The 19,792-nt window shown below is 31.7% G+C and overlaps 1 protein-coding gene across 3 annotated transcripts; it reads right to left on the bottom strand.

The window, feature by feature from the left end:
- Positions 1 to 4,020: 4,020 nt before the first annotated feature.
- Positions 4,021 to 18,730, bottom strand: LOC101489113 (methionine S-methyltransferase). 3 transcript variants are annotated; one of them, XM_004485348.4, is made up of 12 exons: positions 18,406 to 18,730; positions 17,708 to 17,901; positions 17,419 to 17,625; positions 15,187 to 15,282; positions 14,612 to 14,800; positions 14,349 to 14,537; positions 14,020 to 14,256; positions 12,394 to 12,528; positions 7,542 to 7,865; positions 7,255 to 7,434; positions 4,672 to 5,640; positions 4,021 to 4,539 (listed from the first exon to the last, which is right to left on the bottom strand). In XM_004485348.4, the coding sequence occupies exons 1-12, from the start codon at positions 18,641 to 18,643 to the stop codon at positions 4,216 to 4,218; spliced, it is 3,282 nt and encodes a 1,093-aa protein (XP_004485405.1). In that variant the 5' UTR covers positions 18,644 to 18,730; the 3' UTR covers positions 4,021 to 4,215. The 3 variants fall into 3 exon arrangements, with proteins under 3 accessions (XP_004485405.1, XP_004485407.1, XP_004485408.1); XM_004485350.4 differs by lacking the exons at positions 12,394 to 12,528; positions 14,020 to 14,256; positions 14,349 to 14,537; ... (3 more) ...; positions 17,708 to 17,901; positions 18,406 to 18,730 and adding exons at positions 8,516 to 8,650; positions 10,142 to 10,378; positions 10,471 to 10,659; positions 10,734 to 10,922; positions 11,309 to 11,580; XM_004485351.4 differs by lacking the exons at positions 12,394 to 12,528; positions 14,020 to 14,256; positions 14,349 to 14,537; ... (3 more) ...; positions 17,708 to 17,901; positions 18,406 to 18,730 and adding exons at positions 8,516 to 8,650; positions 10,142 to 10,378; positions 10,471 to 10,659; positions 10,734 to 10,922; positions 11,309 to 11,579 and having other exon boundaries at positions 7,542 to 7,862.
- Between the last annotated feature and the right edge of the window lie 1,062 nt (positions 18,731 to 19,792).

The following is a 19,792-nucleotide window of genomic DNA, read 5'->3' as shown; positions in this document are numbered from 1 at the left end:
TCGCCTCCGCAATGGCATTTCGTGGGTTCTTCCAATAGACCACTCAATCAGAACGTCCAAAAGCATTCAACCTTGTTCTAAACCAACCTAGTTTAGACCCAAAGTAATCACCTTGAATAGCCACAACATGTCAAACACAATAACATTCATTTTTCACAATCTGAGCATATCAGACACAACCATTATTAATATTCATTTTAAAGATAACACACAAACAAAACCAATACATAACATCACGATACATTTATATCACATATAATTCAAGTAGGAAAGCGGATGGAGCGATGCCCTTACCGTTATTAAAGTTGTATTTAGAATTATTTTTCACAAACTCTTGTCTCACACATTTCACACTTGCTGCTGTACGAGCACGATTTCTCCCTCTCTGAACGTCGTTTCTCTGATCTAACCGTTGAAAACGTGGATGTTAATGTTGCGAACCTTCTGTCCAAAAATCAGCCCGATCCAACGGTTAACGAATGCGCAATCGATGTTTTTCTGATACTGATTTAACAAATTCGGGAATAGAATTACTCCTCTCTTTTCTCTTTTGGTGTTTGCCTTTTCTATCAAAATGATCTTCCTCTCCTCAACTAAACCCTTTTTCTATATACGAAGACATCCGTTTTGTTTTATTCATTTTTATTGGGAACGTTAAGTCATAATTGGGAACGTTAAGCCAGAAACATTAAACTAACAGTGGGAACGTTAAGCCAAAAGTGGGGAACGTTGACGGAAGTGGAGAAAGTTAAGCCAGCGGTGGGGACCTTAAGCCCGACGTGGGGAACGTTAAGGTGGGTAACGTGCTATTAAATAGAGAAATTGATATTTCAAACAAGACATTTTTAACCGTTCCTTTTGTTATTATTATTATTATTAATAACTAAGACATTTTTAACTGTTACTTTTATTATTATTATTATTATTATTATTATTAAAAATTAAAATAACACACTACAATAGTAACTGACAATTTATAGAATAATTATCTCAACTCCTAATAAGGTAAAATATAAAAATAAAATAAAATAAAATATAGAGGGTGTTACACAAACCATGGAGACTAAAAGATTCATAAAATTTAAGTAGTTCGTAAAACGTATTTAATTTTATTTTTGTTGTACTAATGTCTGCTTTAAAATAAGTGCGAAAGACTATTTATTCATTTTTTTATTTCAAAATTATATTATAGATAATTTATTTTAGGCTTAATTGCAATTTTAATCCTTCTATTTTAGTTGAATTACGAAAATAGTTCTCCATTTTATGTCTCCCTAATTTTGATATTCCAAACAGATTTTTGGTCAAAACCTTGATGAAGTGTCATTTTTTTAAGCCACACCAAACCATTTGTGATCATAGATTGCAGATACAATTATTGCACAACGAGATCTTGAGGTATAGTGTCGCTTAAATAAGTGCGAAAAAATAACACTTCATCCAGTTTTGAACCAAAATTCTGTTTGGGGGACCAAAACTGGGAAGAAATAAAATGAGAAGATTATTTTCGTGATTCAGCTAAAATAAGGGGATCAAAACTGCAATTAAACTTTTATTTTATCTTAATTTAGTTGTAACATTTGATTTTTTATTTTTATTTTTATTTTTTTCTTTCTTGATAAGTCATTTATTTTTCAAAATATGTACAAGTGAATCCTTTTTCAATTTTTTTAAGTGTCATCTAGAGATCCATACGGGTTGAGTTGAATCGTTTTTTATTAAATTTAATATTAGAACTGATCAATTTTATTTGGGTTAGGTTGAACTTTCGATCCATAATTTTTGAATTAAACAACAAAACAAGCCCGATTATAAAAGGGTTGGATACAGTTGGGTTCACAGATAACAAAAAAAATTATTTTATTCTAAAAAAATTAATTAAATTTAAATACTTGAACATCTAAAAAAATAATAAAACTATATTGCAATATATCATTTAATATTTAAAATACATTCACAAACGCAACAATTAAATTAACAACAAACTCTCAAACATAGTCCAACAATTAGATTTTAACTATAAATCAATAGCAAAATTATAAATAAAATATATATATCATGACAATGGGTTGAGTTCGTGGGTTCAAAAAGTTACATCTACTACTCGAATCGAACATAATTGGGTTTCAATTGATTGGTTTGAGTTAGACCCAAACTTGAATGAATTGAGTCAAAATACATGTTGGATTTGATTGGGTGACCGAATTCACGAGTTTACCCGTACCCATAAACACTCCTTGTGTTATCGATTAACATTACTTCTTCTACACCTAAAATTAAAGACGACAAAAGTATTTATACAGTATGATAAAGTAACTAAAAAACATTTGAATATTATATTTATTATAATCTCAAACGACTTTTTTAGTGATTTGTTTTGAGAAAGTGTGAAAAAACATTTAATTATGAAGAAACAAATTATTAGTCTATGTTAATTTTTTTTTTTAAGTTGATAGTATGAGAAAAACACCAAATTTTGTTTTGGTTTATGAAAAACACCAATTTTAACTAATATTTAGTGAAAATATTTGTTATATGTATCATCTTATAATTAATTATAATAAATTTATTATAATTATTTTATTTTATTTAGAAAATATAAAGAAATAATAAATTTAACTCATCAATTAATAGAAAAAAATTACCATGTAAGAATGATAAATTCTAACGTCTTCTTTAACATTTCATTTTCAAAGAAGCAATGTGTAAAAATTAAAGTTTGACAAAAATATTATAATTAATATTAAAGCTTTCATTTAAATCACATAACATAAAACTCATCATAAAAAGCGTCATACCAAGCCTTTTAATATTAAATCTCTCATTGAGATTATAGTTTAACATCTCAACCTATTATTTTTTAGACTTAAACAAGGGTACTTATGAGCTAAAGATTTTGTCAATTGAATTTGTTTCTCGAAAAATTTATAAAATTTGTTTGTTTTTCTAATATTGAAATATTTTGTCGGATAAAAAATTGAATCAAAACCTTTTCAAGGAAATTGTTTTCTTAAAAAAAATTGATTTTTTTATAAATCATTATTTCTTCGGAAAAAAGTATGAAACTTTTTCTCTTAAAAAATTTTAAAAAGAAGAAAAAAAATCTCTTAAAAAATTTTTCAAAATATTTTTTTTAAAGAAATAAATTATTGAAAAATTTTGACATCTTTTATTCTTGATTTTTTTTTAAAAAAAATATCAAAAGATAAATTTAAAAAGGTTGGCCTATGAATCCCACTTAGTGCACAAAATTTTTTAGCTTTTTAATTTTAGGATTTTCTTTAGTTGAACCTTTGTATCCTATGAAATTTTTTGCCCTTTAATATGTGGATTGTGGTCAATAATTAGTGGAGTTGTAAAATTGACAAATATATTTAATATATCATAATTTTTCTTATCTTTAAGCCGACAATATTTAAAAAACACTAATTTTGATTAATATTTAGTGATAAATATTTATCTTGTGTATAATTTTTATAATTACACATTTTATTTAAAAGATATAAAAAAAATATTAAATTTAACTAATTAATTAGTAACATATATTTGTCCTGTGTGAATTATATGTTCCAACGGCTTACTTAGTGACTCGATTCCATAAAAGCAATGTAAAAATATAATTTGAAGTTTGAAAAATTACAGTTACACTACTATAATTGTTTCAAATTTAGGTAAATGGTATTAAAAACATATAAATTTTATTTAATATTTGTTGATAAAAATTTGTCCTATGTATGATTTTTATAATTAATTATAATAAGTATATTATAATTATTTTCATTTTATTTCAAAAATATAAAAAATATTAAATTTAATTAAAACATTTTCTCCATAAGACTATGTGATCAACCTAAATCAACGACCGAAGAGAAAGTGGGAGGACATTTAAGGACTACGGATGATAAAATGCAATGGGCTTGGACAGCAAACCTAAATTGCACATTGCTCATACAAACACATATGTCATTATCATGGCACATCACAAGGTCTACCAATATTCCAAAGGGCAACACATAATAGTAAGTAAATGTAAACCACGTAGAGAAAATTTGATGAACCGATAAAGTTTCCATAGTATGATTATTGCAAATAAAAACAATACGGACGATGGACCGTGAGTACTAGAGGAACAAAACACCGAAACTTTCCTTAAAAAATCAAATGACATGCACTGAGGCTCAATTGTTAAATATATGTGAATCAATGACACATGTTTTAATCTAGTGCAACTTCTCTGAATTTTAGTATACAATCCAGTGCTTTCTTGAAATCATTTTCTGCAAGTGCAATATTGAACCTACAATATCCAGGAATTCCAGTCCAAGAGCCACTATTGATGCATAAACCAGTGGCTTCGAGAATGGCATTCCTAATATTTGAGTCATCGAGCGTTATTTCCGTAGTGACATTTCCTTGTCTGACTTCACCTTTTGATGAAATGTTTAGCTTAATAGTCTTTTTGAGATAGGCAGAGGGTTTGGCCACAACAGAAATGCCAGCACACGATTCAAGCACGTCCCACCCACTCTTCTCAAGTGCCTAGGGGCAGTATACCCCAAAAAATTGTTTAGCATTCTTCAAATTTAATTTAATAAAAGAAGAAAATATTACGATCATAAAGAACAAACCAATCAAAATTCAAACAGAAATGTTTAGCAGATCAGAAATTACCTCCTTCAAGCGCTTGGATCTACTTCTCAAAATCTGTGTATGTTCAACAATAGCATCTGATAGAATTGATGATTTCTGCTCTCTAAGCTCCAGCAACTTCTTTGTAGCATATCTAACAGTACTATGAGGTTTACTTAATCCCGGATAACTATAAAATGTATCAACCAAAACGGACTGGTTAAGAATAAGAAACCCAAATCTGAGAACACCATTGAGCATCTTCAGAGACAATCCTCCAAGAAGAGACACACAGAATGATGGCTTGCATGAAGAATTCAGCTGAGACAAACACCCCTCCAAGTCCCAGCCACCCCAGCCGTTACAGTCAAATTCCAAACCAGAGGACGAAGTATCAATTATAACTCTGGCACCAAATCTAGCACAAGTGCTCAAAATGTTTTCTATCTCATTGTTGCTATAAACTAAGCCAGTTGGATTGATTGTAGGTCCAGAAATATACACCCATGGGTTTTTCACGGTGCCAAGGACTCCAGTGAGTGTCTTTTCTGTCAACTTAAAACCTACACTGGCATCAGTAGGAACTGTCACTATGTCTGCTTCCAAAAATCTAGCAGAAGAAACATAGTTCCCATTTGATCCAGCTGGAAAACAGAGGGTGCCACCTTCTTTAGTGCAGCAGAGGACCAGTTTATTGAAAAGAGCTTTTGAATTGTCAGCATATATAAATTCTGTGCTGCTATCTGTTGGAAAACCATAGTTGCTTTTGACGAATGTTTTTATGCTTGTAGTGACATCAGCTTCTGACTCAGACATGTTTTGTCTAGCAAAACTTTCAAAAATAGCAGCCTTAACAGGAGATGGAACAGGTAAAAAGATTTGATCAACGTCCATGTGGATCAGGGAGCCATTCTCTACTCCGTCAATTGCTAGCTCAGCATTATTAAGGACTGATAAGGCTGATTTAGCATATCCAATCATATCAACTGACTTGACATTTTCACAGCTTCTCTGGAGGACAGAAGTTAAATTAGAATTAATAAGAAAACTAACCATGGGAATAAACTAACTCATGAACATGCCATAAATAGCTATACAGAAGATGTATGTGTTAATTTTCATGGTTTTCACGGCAAACTCCCCCTAATAAGGAAGAGGAGCTTATAACAATATAACAATAATAAGGAATTTCTAAATAACATTAATCAGATCCAAACTAGAAAATTTAAGGAGACATGCTGTTTTCAGCTGTCAATCTTACACATTGTCCAAGCCCCATAAATTTTACAATAATCATGGCACGTAACTTAACATCAGCTATATTGCACATGCATCAACCTAAATCACAAATGTTGTAGATGATATTTTCCCCGACTATCCCAGCAGTTTCTAACGTCGTATGGTATGGAACCTAGGTAATTTCCAGCAGATGAGGCATGGAGCTGCCTAGTCCAACATTAGCTATATTGCACATGCATCAACCAAAATCATAAGGACATATACAATTATTTCCTAGTAACCATCACCCGCAGTTTCTAACATTTTAGAGAACAATGTCAATATGGTAGGAAACCTGAGTTGTCCTTTTCTCCTATTAAAGCAGACACTACCAGACAATAACAGTCGGTTTGATCTTCTATTAGAGAAACTCATACACTAAACCATGTTGCCAGTGGCGGGGATCTTGAACTGAAACATTGAGTTGGCCAAAATTTAAAAATTTTAATAGATAAATAAAAAATATAATATTGTATTACATATATAAATTTTGAGTTATAAATTTACAAAAATATATTGGAGAAATGTAGTAGATCAAATTTTAGTTAACATTTTTAATAATTAAAAATAAGTTGGAATTTAGGTTGGAAAATTTATTTTCAATTTATTTAACATAAATACTTTTTTTTTAATATAAAATTTAACTACTTGTATATTTTATATATTCAATCAAATTCATACGTAAAAGTTTCTTCCAAATTATACGTCAGATCACAATTCGACATTTGACTTTGACATTTGACTTTGAGAACACCATTCTATACTCATCTTCACACATACAGAGAAGATAAAGAAGAATGTCTAGCGTAGTTAAAAGAGTAATTTTAAAATTTGGGTACAAAAAGTAAATATAAAATTTTAGATAATTCTGATTTCAAATGATTTAAGTCCGGTTCTAATTTGGTCCATTAAATATATCAAATAGATCAATTTTTATTGATAAATTTTTTAACTCAAATGTCTCGTGTAAATAAATTAAGAGTAGTAATATTTTTTTAAAAATTATTGAAAACTTTTGGAATAGCCGTGACCACCCTATATCATATCGAAGCTCTGCCACTACCTCTTGCTACCGGCGAAAGCATACAGCTACTGGTCCGTAAGTGACAACAATACAACTCCTTGTATGAATTTGGAAGGATCATTATAACAGGGAATTGGGAAGTTCGTCATTAAAATGAGGTTTCCAAGTCAAGCTTTTAAACATATTCTTTCTCCAAAATTCTTGTGGTCCAAATATATATGGAGCCACAGATGAAAGAACCGATGGATATCAAGAAAAAATGTTACACTCTTGAAAAACCTCAAATTTTTAGATCTTTAAGAAAATGAAAAGGACAGACAGACCTCAGAAGGTGCACGCCGGCAGGCCAGCTGAAAAGCAAGAAGCTCATGAAAAATACAGCCATAATAGTACTGACTGATTAATGCAGTATTGCCTTCTAGTAATTCAACAGTTTTGGACAATGCATTAAAGAGAGATTCTTCTTCTGAAATGACAAAGGCTACTTCTAAATCTGGATAAACCTGGAAAACATGTATGTCAGTGCCATGAATAAGAAATTGTTCAAAGTCAAGCCAGAACATAAGTCTACAATACAGTCCAAGTAAGCCAATAAGTTATGGAATATTACCTTGTTCTTTACCAGTCCGCATATAATTGCCACGTGAGAGGGTAGAGGACTTCCTGAAAGATACTTCAGGACCCCATTTGATCCAGGAAGGCTGGATAGCTCAAAGTGATCTGATATGTCCAAGAAAAGACGCGATCCAATCTCTCGTGTTGTATCTAAGAGGTGCACAAAAGCTGAACTAGTAACAGCCTCAAAATAAGCAATTCCAGTCACCACCACTTGAGGCTTCAATTTTTTTAATAGTTCTATCATTAAGTCTGATTGCCGAGGGGCTTCAATTACCGTTATTGTATCATCTAAGGAGTCGGTAGTTCCCATGTTCTGCTAGAAAGATAAAAACTTGTTAAGGTGCATGCAACAATCAAACCAAATAGATATTGACACGGTACAAAAGAAAACCATGCCATCATTTTTCAATCAATGTCATAAAATCCTATCAGAACTATCATGCATTTGAACCAAAGATAAAAAAAAATTTATCTCTAAATCAATCTTAAGGATTCAGCCTGTAGTTTTCTTTATCTACCCCTGCTTTTAACTATTGGAGCACCCTTCATCTGGTTTACTCCCCTTACCAGTGCTCACGTATCTCTGCCCAAACCACCTAAGATGAGATTCTACCTTCTTTTCTACCATGGAGGCTACCCCAATTTTCTCTATGGTATTCCTGATTATAACTTTTCTCATGCAATAGTCATCAAATGAAACATTCTCATCTCTATGACACTGAGTTTACTTTATTCTTGGTTTTTTTATTTCCCAACATTCAACACGGCATGTCCTATAACATGTGAAATAAATTTTTGTAGAGTTGATTTCGCTCACGGCAAGAACAAGTATTTGCATAGTTGTGTTTCTTTGACACATGGAGACTAGAATACAGAGACTCGACAACATATTAATTAATTTTTAAAGAAACTGCAGAAATTATTGTTGCATGATAATACAAAAGATCACTGGTATGACATTCATACCTCAAGTGCCAAAGATGTTAACCACTGCCTAGGTAGGTGTCGAGTGAGATGTTCATCAACAACTGCAAGCCGGGGTGAGAACAACCGAAGAGCATTCTCAATAGCCGCATTCCTTGAAGGAAAAATGACAACATTCTTGCACAATATTTCAAAAGATGAAGTCAATATTTTAATATATTATATGAACTGAATTACCAAACAAATATATTGTGGGGCTTGTAGTTCCTACTTCCTAATCCCTAGCCTGGGTAGTCAATGTTGTAATATATTATACGAACCGAATTACCAAACAATATATTGCGGGGCTTGTAGTTCCTAATCACTGACCTGGGTAGAATGATTTACATGTAACATGTTATCAACAAAATTAAATATAAGTAGAGCACTGCAAATATTTTACATTTTAAAATAAGATATTAGCAATAATATTCTATGGAAAACATTTATACCCATTAGACACACCAAGTGTGGATATAAATCACAATGCAAGTTGTGGATTATCAACACATCCAATAATAGAAAGATTTCTGACCGTGAAACTCCTGGCATCAAATGAATTATGGAAAAAGGTTATTTTAAGTGGAATTGTGGAAAGCATTTATAGTCTACCAAGAGACCAATTTAGAAATAAAACCATTTTTCTATAGTTTTTCGCATTTTGCTATTTATTATTGTTTCGTTGTCGATAACAAGTGTTTTTGAAAGACAACTTTACATGAACTAGCGCCAATATATCCTTTATTTATCTTAGATTTTGTGCTTACAATTAAGAGATATAAAATCAAAAGAGCGTGAAGGATTTGAGTTATAGCTTAGATGACAACTGGCACTACTGACATATTGGTGTATGGGAAGAGTCTGGACAGGGTTCTACCAAGGAGAAGACATGAATTGAGAGGAAAGCAGTTGAACACAGAAAATAGTTTGGTCCCTCTGGTGTACGAAACCAGGAAAGAGGTTCTTGATAATTATGAATTCAAGATTTGGGAGAAAGTTTGCCATTCAACAGCTGACACATATTTTTACAAATGCAAGTTAAAAGACCTTTCAAGTTATATGACTTCAAGCCTGTATCTCTTTGGAATCCCGAATTACAATTATTAAACTACAACACCCTCAGAATAATTTGCTTTCCATAGAAAGTAAGTAAGAATCAAACAACTTTCAAAATGTACTCCCCCCGACTCTTACTAAACAAGGCCCATTATGAATGTCTGCAACTTGTAAATAAAATACCAGAATTCTTAAATAACAGAGATCTGACCCAATGACATTGTGCCACCCATAACCAGAAAGAAGACATTTTGGAAATTATATAAGTAACTCTGCTTAATATTAACTTGTCTACTGCTCTTGAAACACATACTAATACTACACTTATCATTAATTAGTGCATGAAATTTTGGTTGGCAGCAATAAAGAACCGCACTTACATCATGGCATACGGTACCTAGTACTTAAAGGAGATATTCACAGTAGAGCTTACTACAAAGATAAAACCCAATAACAGTCATCTTATGGTAGATGCATGACATGTTTTTTTAATAGGCAAATTTTAGTGCATAAGATGATGTATATCCATAATGTAGCATGGTTAAATATTATATAGCACCGATTTCTTCTTACACTGGCAGTGAGTGGAATATGGTGATAAGTCTTCAAAAATCCAGCAATGAGATTGCGGAAACGTTTGCTTCCTGCCGGTGGCTCATATGGAAAATAGGAATCATCTTTTAGAATGCTTGCAAGATAAGCAAGGAAAGGAATTTTCTCATCAGCAACAGAATCATCCTCAAAGTACAAATCTAGAGAACTGCTGATCTCTTGAAATCCATTTTTTAGAAACTCAAATATAACTTTAACCTGCAAGTATAAAATTGTATTGAGCTTTGAATTTCCTTCAGGCAACAAATATTCTTGTAATGAATTGACAGACTTTTAGTGAAGCACCCTACCTGGTTAGGTTGACGAAGTTGACAGCTGTACACTGATAAAGCATGGGAAATGCTGCCACCAGACCTTCCATAAGCCCAAGCTGTCCGTGCACAAATAGGCTGATCTCCTGAAAGTCCCATAAAGAACTCAAAACGGTGCGGGCTGTTCTTCTCAATTTCAACTAAGGCTGCAATATCTGTGTCGCCAGCCTGTACCAATACATCTCAATAAGACTACACTTTCACTGGAGAAATACTATCTAGTCAAACATACGATTACTAGCCTGAATGATTTTAGTTTGCCAAAGTTTTGTAATGCGAAAACCCCGACGTTCAAACAATCGTTTGCAAACACCTTGACCAGGGCGCCCTCCCATATTAAAGATCATAATTCCATTTGGTTTGATTACTGATATCCCTTCTTCAACTGCCCTTGCAATTAAACCTAACCCAAACTGGTCCTCCACAAAACCCTACATACAACAAAAGAACAAATAAACATGAGAGAATGCAGTATTTATGTTATAAATTGGCTCAATATTGCCAAGACGAAGTGAATAAGGGATAAATTGTGCAACTAAAAGTGATATTTGAATAAAAAAGTTGTTTTTGAGCTTCACAAATATAGAAATCATAAAATGAAAATGAATACATCTGCTATGTCTATGACCAATGAAAAAGTAGCTCTGAGGAAACAACAACATAGCTAGCTTTAGCAAAAATTTATTTATCTGTTTCCTTTACCCTCCCCATTTGGATTGGTAAGGTTCGTGTTCAGGCACTTGCATGAAAACATGCATGACTAGCAAATCCCAAGTAGATTACAGGTGACATAATTAAAAAATGAGATCATATTTACCTGAAGTGCACAATAATTACTCAAAGAATGAAGGAATTCCTCACTTGCATTTTCTGTTATCATCTTAGTCATTGCATCTGGATTTGGATTAAGAATCTGCATGGGATCCAACCACAAGGATGCAAATTATTGAAATGATTAAGCAAAAGCATCATTGGATATAACAAATTCATCAAGCTCGTGATATATCATATCAGAATACTTCAGATTCTTAGTGAGAGAGAGAGAGAGAGAGAGAAATCTGTGAAACTGAAAACGATTGTGTCGATGAATTGTTTGAGATGAAGGGCCCATTTGTGTTATAAAAAAATTGATTTTGATATAAAATAATCACTAGATTACTTTTTAGAAGATTTTAACAAAAAGCACCAGCTAATTTGTGCTTGTTTACAATCATAAAAAATAAAAAATAAAAACTTTTTCTTAAAAAAATTATTTTTAAATTGTTTTCTACAAATTTACAATAAAGGACAAAAAAATCATTGAATTATTATTTTTGTTTAAGAAATTACTTTAGTGTATGTTTGAATTTGAATGAGGTCAGTTTAAGTAAGACTTCTTAAATATATTTCATTAATTAATGTAAATTTAACTAACTTCAAACATATTTTAACTAGCACAAATGAACATAAATATATATAAGAGCTTTACTAATTTACAATGCATATATTAATGTGTGCATGCATATCGAAATGTAAAGTTATCAATATATGTATACGTTAGCATAGTGTAAATATAAATATATATTTAGAAGTTAAAGAAAACATATTCTATAATTTATAAAATAATCATAAATTAATATTTTATATGATAATATTTCAAAATAAAGTTAAATTTTATTAACATAAAACTCAAATTATTATATACGTTTTTCATGTTTGGTATTGGTATTGAGATTTTTCGGATTAGCGCATAGAAGATTTAAGCCAAAGTAATGTCAAACTAAAAAAAAGTAAACTTACAGAGACGAAAATAAAATAAAAGCATATATACTGGTATCTATTAGACAACCCTTTTTTTTTAAAGAAACTGCAGAAATTATTGTTGCATGATAATACAAAAGATCACTGGTATGACATTCATACCTCAAGTGCCAAAGATGTTAACCACTGCCTAGGTAGGTGTCGAGTGAGATGTTCATCAACAACTGCAAGCCGGGGTGAGAACAACCGAAGAGCATTCTCAATAGCCGCATTCCTTGAAGGAAAAATGACAACATTCTTGCACAATATTTCAAAAGATGAAGTCAATATTTTAATATATTATATGAACTGAATTACCAAACAAATATATTGTGGGGCTTGTAGTTCCTACTTCCTAATCCCTAGCCTGGGTAGTCAATGTTGTAATATATTATACGAACCGAATTACCAAACAATATATTGCGGGGCTTGTAGTTCCTAATCACTGACCTGGGTAGAATGATTTACATGTAACATGTTATCAACAAAATTAAATATAAGTAGAGCACTGCAAATATTTTACATTTTAAAATAAGATATTAGCAATAATATTCTATGGAAAACATTTATACCCATTAGACACACCAAGTGTGGATATAAATCACAATGCAAGTTGTGGATTATCAACACATCCAATAATAGAAAGATTTCTGACCGTGAAACTCCTGGCATCAAATGAATTATGGAAAAAGGTTATTTTAAGTGGAATTGTGGAAAGCATTTATAGTCTACCAAGAGACCAATTTAGAAATAAAACCATTTTTCTATAGTTTTTCGCATTTTGCTATTTATTATTGTTTCGTTGTCGATAACAAGTGTTTTTGAAAGACAACTTTACATGAACTAGCGCCAATATATCCTTTATTTATCTTAGATTTTGTGCTTACAATTAAGAGATATAAAATCAAAAGAGCGTGAAGGATTTGAGTTATAGCTTAGATGACAACTGGCACTACTGACATATTGGTGTATGGGAAGAGTCTGGACAGGGTTCTACCAAGGAGAAGACATGAATTGAGAGGAAAGCAGTTGAACACAGAAAATAGTTTGGTCCCTCTGGTGTACGAAACCAGGAAAGAGGTTCTTGATAATTATGAATTCAAGATTTGGGAGAAAGTTTGCCATTCAACAGCTGACACATATTTTTACAAATGCAAGTTAAAAGACCTTTCAAGTTATATGACTTCAAGCCTGTATCTCTTTGGAATCCCGAATTACAATTATTAAACTACAACACCCTCAGAATAATTTGCTTTCCATAGAAAGTAAGTAAGAATCAAACAACTTTCAAAATGTACTCCCCCCGACTCTTACTAAACAAGGCCCATTATGAATGTCTGCAACTTGTAAATAAAATACCAGAATTCTTAAATAACAGAGATCTGACCCAATGACATTGTGCCACCCATAACCAGAAAGAAGACATTTTGGAAATTATATAAGTAACTCTGCTTAATATTAACTTGTCTACTGCTCTTGAAACACATACTAATACTACACTTATCATTAATTAGTGCATGAAATTTTGGTTGGCAGCAATAAAGAACCGCACTTACATCATGGCATACGGTACCTAGTACTTAAAGGAGATATTCACAGTAGAGCTTACTACAAAGATAAAACCCAATAACAGTCATCTTATGGTAGATGCATGACATGTTTTTTTAATAGGCAAATTTTAGTGCATAAGATGATGTATATCCATAATGTAGCATGGTTAAATATTATATAGCACCGATTTCTTCTTACACTGGCAGTGAGTGGAATATGGTGATAAGTCTTCAAAAATCCAGCAATGAGATTGCGGAAACGTTTGCTTCCTGCCGGTGGCTCATATGGAAAATAGGAATCATCTTTTAGAATGCTTGCAAGATAAGCAAGGAAAGGAATTTTCTCATCAGCAACAGAATCATCCTCAAAGTACAAATCTAGAGAACTGCTGATCTCTTGAAATCCATTTTTTAGAAACTCAAATATAACTTTAACCTGCAAGTATAAAATTGTATTGAGCTTTGAATTTCCTTCAGGCAACAAATATTCTTGTAATGAATTGACAGACTTTTAGTGAAGCACCCTACCTGGTTAGGTTGACGAAGTTGACAGCTGTACACTGATAAAGCATGGGAAATGCTGCCACCAGACCTTCCATAAGCCCAAGCTGTCCGTGCACAAATAGGCTGATCTCCTGAAAGTCCCATAAAGAACTCAAAACGGTGCGGGCTGTTCTTCTCAATTTCAACTAAGGCTGCAATATCTGTGTCGCCAGCCTGTACCAATACATCTCAATAAGACTACACTTTCACTGGAGAAATACTATCTAGTCAAACATACGATTACTAGCCTGAATGATTTTAGTTTGCCAAAGTTTTGTAATGCGAAAACCCCGACGTTCAAACAATCGTTTGCAAACACCTTGACCAGGGCGCCCTCCCATATTAAAGATCATAATTCCATTTGGTTTGATTACTGATATCCCTTCTTCAACTGCCCTTGCAATTAAACCTAACCCAAACTGGTCCTCCACAAAACCCTACATACAACAAAAGAACAAATAAACATGAGAGAATGCAGTATTTATGTTATAAATTGGCTCAATATTGCCAAGACGAAGTGAATAAGGGATAAATTGTGCAACTAAAAGTGATATTTGAATAAAAAAGTTGTTTTTGAGCTTCACAAATATAGAAATCATAAAATGAAAATGAATACATCTGCTATGTCTATGACCAATGAAAAAGTAGCTCTGAGGAAACAACAACATAGCTAGCTTTAGCAAAAATTTATTTATCTGTTTCCTTTACCCTCCCCATTTGGATTGGTAAGGTTCGTGTTCAGGCACTTGCATGAAAACATGCATGACTAGCAAATCCCAAGTAGATTACAGGTGACATAATTAAAAAATGAGATCATATTTACCTGAAGTGCACAATAATTACTCAAAGAATGAAGGAATTCCTCACTTGCATTTTCTGTTATCATCTTAGTCATTGCATCTGGATTTGGATTAAGAATCTGCATGGGATCCAACCACAAGGATGCAAATTATTGAAATGATTAAGCAAAAGCATCATTGGATATAACAAATTCATCAAGCTCGTGATATATCATATCAGAATACTTCAGATTCTTAGTGAGAGAGAGAGAGAGAGAGAGAAATCTGTGAAACTGAAAACGATTGTGTCGATGAATTGTTTGAGATGAAGGGCCCATTTGTGTTATAAAAAAATTGATTTTGATATAAAATAATCACTAGATTACTTTTTAGAAGATTTTAACAAAAAGCACCAGCTAATTTGTGCTTGTTTACAATCATAAAAAATAAAAAATAAAAACTTTTTCTTAAAAAAATTATTTTTAAATTGTTTTCTACAAATTTACAATAAAGGACAAAAAAATCATTGAATTATTATTTTTGTTTAAGAAATTACTTTAGTGTATGTTTGAATTTGAATGAGGTCAGTTTAAGTAAGACTTCTTAAATATATTTCATTAATTAATGTAAATTTAACTAACTTCAAACATATTTTAACTAGCACAAATGAACATAAATATATATAAGAGCTTTACTAATTTACAATGCATATATTAATGTGTGCATGCATATCGAAATGTAAAGTTATCAATATATGTATACGTTAGCATAGTGTAAATATAAATATATATTTAGAAGTTAAAGAAAACATATTCTATAATTTATAAAATAATCATAAATTAATATTTTATATGATAATATTTCAAAATAAAGTTAAATTTTATTAACATAAAACTCAAATTATTATATACGTTTTTCATGTTTGGTATTGGTATTGAGATTTTTCGGATTAGCGCATAGAAGATTTAAGCCAAAGTAATGTCAAACTAAAAAAAAGTAAACTTACAGAGACGAAAATAAAATAAAAGCATATATACTGGTATCTATTAGACAACCCTTTTTGGTAAAATTATCAACCACCTTTACACGCTTCTAGAAAAGTAATCAGATTATCCAGGAAGAAAGTTGAATGCATTGAACTATGAATGCATCAAACACCGATGTTATTACTTTGCTCAATAAAAAGCAAAACCACAAGGTAAATAGTAGCAGCAAGCATAAGGTACGAACTAAGAACACGAATAACATGAAAAGAAGTATGTATAGTAGCATCTGAAGTAGTAATGCCATTAAACAATCTCTATTAAAGTTATGGGATAGTTACACTTAACTCCCCGGAGACGTCCCTAAACAGCACACTGACCCCCTCCAGGTTTTGGAAATCACTCACCTCCCTTGAGGGATAACGAAGTTTACATTCCCCAGAGAGAAAAAATTGTGATCCTTCCCTCACCTCAATTGTGTTCTAGACCTCTTTCTCTCTGATCCATCACCTACATGGTTTTGTCTCGTCTTCTTTTAATTCAATTTTCACACAGAAATAGAGTTGGCTGTGCTCCTCCAACTTGTCTTGTTGAAATTAAAAGCATTATTTTTTTCTGACAAGTTTCTTGTTGCCTAGTTTTATAATGAGGACAAAGATTCGACCTTGGTAGGATAGGACTTTGCTACATTTGATTTGGGAGAATAGATAATATATTTTTGGATTTATTTCACTGCAATTTTGGGTATGGTCATGTTTGTTTTGATGTGAATCACATTTTTCTATTTGCTTTGAGTGAACAAAAAACATCTTTGTGGATTAACATTCTGGTCTCTAGAAAAGCTCTTTTTGTTCACAGGATAATGTCTTTTTTGCTTTGGTTCTGTCAATTTCAATCCTTAACAAGTGATATATAGTTCAAGGTTTGAAAATCAAGTCTACCATTTTAACAGTATAATAAAAGCATTTTTGCTTTGGTTCTTTCTGATTCGAACTAAAGACATGTGATCTATAGTTCAATCCTTGTTACCCTTATTCTTTTAGTTCGAATTTAAATTTCAGTACAGGGCAATGTGAATCAAGTCTACACATGGTATCGTATTGCTTCAAGCCCAAAGGGCTTCTATGTTAATAAGGGACGTGCTAGATATAAAACCAGTTATGTATTATTACGTAACAGTTTAAACATTTGAGATAATTGGTTCAAACTTCAAAGAAAAAGGGCATACTCATAGATGCACCCAGTATAATAACCTGCATAATTTGTGAGTACATTTGATAGTTCTGCAATTACCTGAGGTATACATCCCACAATCCTTTCAAGTTGAATTCCATTTTCTCTGCAATAAGATAGAAGATCAGACTCATAGAACTCTACCCTGTCCAACAAAGTTTTCTTCTCCTCATCGTAGATGGGCTGGCCATTTTCATCTAAAGCGTTCAAGTATAGGTTTATCCAGGAAACTTTCACGGCTCTAGGATTGATATCAAAGCCATAGACCTGAAGAAATTAATTGTGTTAGCATAGAAAATGGGTAGGAATTGAAGAGGAAACAGTTGTGCTAGCTTATGTTAAAGGAAACCTTGGAAGGCAACCACTTCTCCGCTATGGCAATGGATATCCATCCATTTCCACAACCTAACTCTGCAACAGTCCTGTCCTTGAAAATGGAGTCTGGGTGTCTATTAATCCCTTCGTAAAAAGTAAAGGACCAGTCTTCAGGGAGAAAAATGCTAGGAATGACCATCATAGTCAATTTATTTCTCCCCTGGTAGCCTGCATTTAACGTTGTAATAAGAGAGATTAAGTCAGTTTTTAGAAACTAGGAAGCTACAATTAATATTGACAAAGCTTTGGGTCGAGGGATGGAAGAAAAATCAACATATTTTGTCGTTGCCCACCGTTATAAACAAAAGTTTCCCTGCTCGTGAAACGGCATGTTTAATTTTGTCTGTTATCCTATTTTTATAATAATTATAATTATAATTATGATTATGAAAATCAATATATTTTGTCTTTTGCCCACCATAATAAACAAAAGTTTCCCTGCTCATGAAACAGCATGTTTGTCTGTGATCATATTATTATAAGAAAAATGTTTGGTGTACACATTTTTCTGAACCTATAAAGTATAATTATGATGATTTATAAAGTAAAGCATTCGAATCTGAATCTATAGTGTGAGTGACTGAGTGGGAAAGCGAGTCAAAGAACGAATGTTTCATTGATCATTCGCATTGTTAAAAGTTTGACAATAAAAAGAAAACAAAACATAAATACCCTCGTGTTGATCCAATAAGACGTCTTCGATACGAAAATGGTAGGTCTGAAAGCATTGATCGCAGGAGTCCTTCGTGGGAAAACGCTTCTGAAGGTGGGAAAGGAAGATCCGAGCCTGGGAACGGGTTTCGGGTTGGTCAAGTCGCTCCAGCAAGGATCGGAGAGCGGCGTAGGCAGCGTCGCCAGATTGCTTGCACTGCTGCAGGAACTCATCCACCGTCGGCGTAGTCCAGCTCATTTTCCTTCACTTGCGCTTTCGTTGCAATGCCGCTGCGCTGAGAATGAAAAAGTCAGAAGAAATAAAAGATAATATATACTCTAGACTATGTGAAGTGAAGCATGTGCAATACAGACCATATATATACCACTTCTCTCCCTAAAATACAATATTATACACCTCCACAGCAATATAAATTAGCAATATAAATTCATCAATCAACTTGAAACATAATTTATCAACTCGCTGTTATATAAAATCTTTAATTTTTTTATCACTTATTTTTTCACCTTCTTTTTTAAAACTTTAAAGAATTTATTATAACTTTTTGAATATTTTCAAATTTTTAAAATAAAAAAATAAGTGCATTTAAATTTTTCATATATTTAAAATTTTCAAAATTTTTGCAATATAAATTTTTTAGATTTATAAACTTTTGAAGCTTTTCAGATTTGAAAACTTTTAAACTTTTCGAAACATAATCTTTATTTCGAAAATTCGAAACTTTCGGAAGTTTCAATTTTTCTAAATAAGGATTATATTTTAAAAAGTTTTTAAATCTAGAAAGCTTCAAATATAGAAAGTTTCGATATTTTCTCTATTTTGAAATTTTTAGATTACTCGAAAATATAAAAAATTTATATTTTAAATGTATGAAAATTTGGAGCGCCATTTGTATTTTTTATCAATATATCATCTTTTTCAAAATTTTGAACCAAAATAACCCTTTTGTAATTTATATTACTAATTATTATTATTGTTATTATTATTAAAATTGTTATAATTAAAAATAATTAAAATTAAAATAGTAAATTATTATTATTATTATTATTAAAAGTAATTAAAATTAAAAACAATAAATTATATTATAAATTTAAAAGAAAATACACTAATAACGTGAAACAAAATATATTAAATTAACGGAAAAAATACATCTTATTGATGTCCACCTAAATGACCTCCAATTTACATCTAGGATTTCGTCGAACTCGTCTAGGTTCTTCCGGTTATATAAATTTAACATTTTAAAAAATCCGTCACTGGTTGGGCAATTTATGATTAATCAATTTGTTAAAATTAATTTGATCCTTACCAAATTTGTTAGTTACCGAATTGGATAATTTGCGATGAATCAAATAAAATTCAATAACATAAAATCAAATCAAATTA

This window comes from Cicer arietinum, chromosome 1 (genome assembly GCF_000331145.2).
Source record: "Cicer arietinum cultivar CDC Frontier isolate Library 1 chromosome 1, Cicar.CDCFrontier_v2.0, whole genome shotgun sequence".
NCBI lineage: Eukaryota > Viridiplantae > Streptophyta > Magnoliopsida > Fabales > Fabaceae > Cicer > Cicer arietinum.
Note: the sequence above shows the minus strand (reverse complement) of the source record. Positions and strands in the feature narration are given on the sequence as shown.

Bases quoted from the DNA above. Each gene is read 5' to 3' on its own strand.
- LOC101489113 (XM_004485348.4), bottom strand. From the start codon at position 18,643: ATGAGCTGGACTACGCCGACGGTGGATGAGTTCCTGCAGCAGTGCAAG. The intron at 17,902-18,405 runs GTATTTATGTTT...CGTTAAATGCAG, and splicing joins CTTATTGGATCAACACGAGG to GCTACCAGGGGAGAAATAAA. The intron at 7,866-12,393 runs GTATGAATGTCA...TTATCTTTCTAG, and splicing joins TAACATCTTTGGCACTTGAG to CAGAACATGGGAACTACCGA.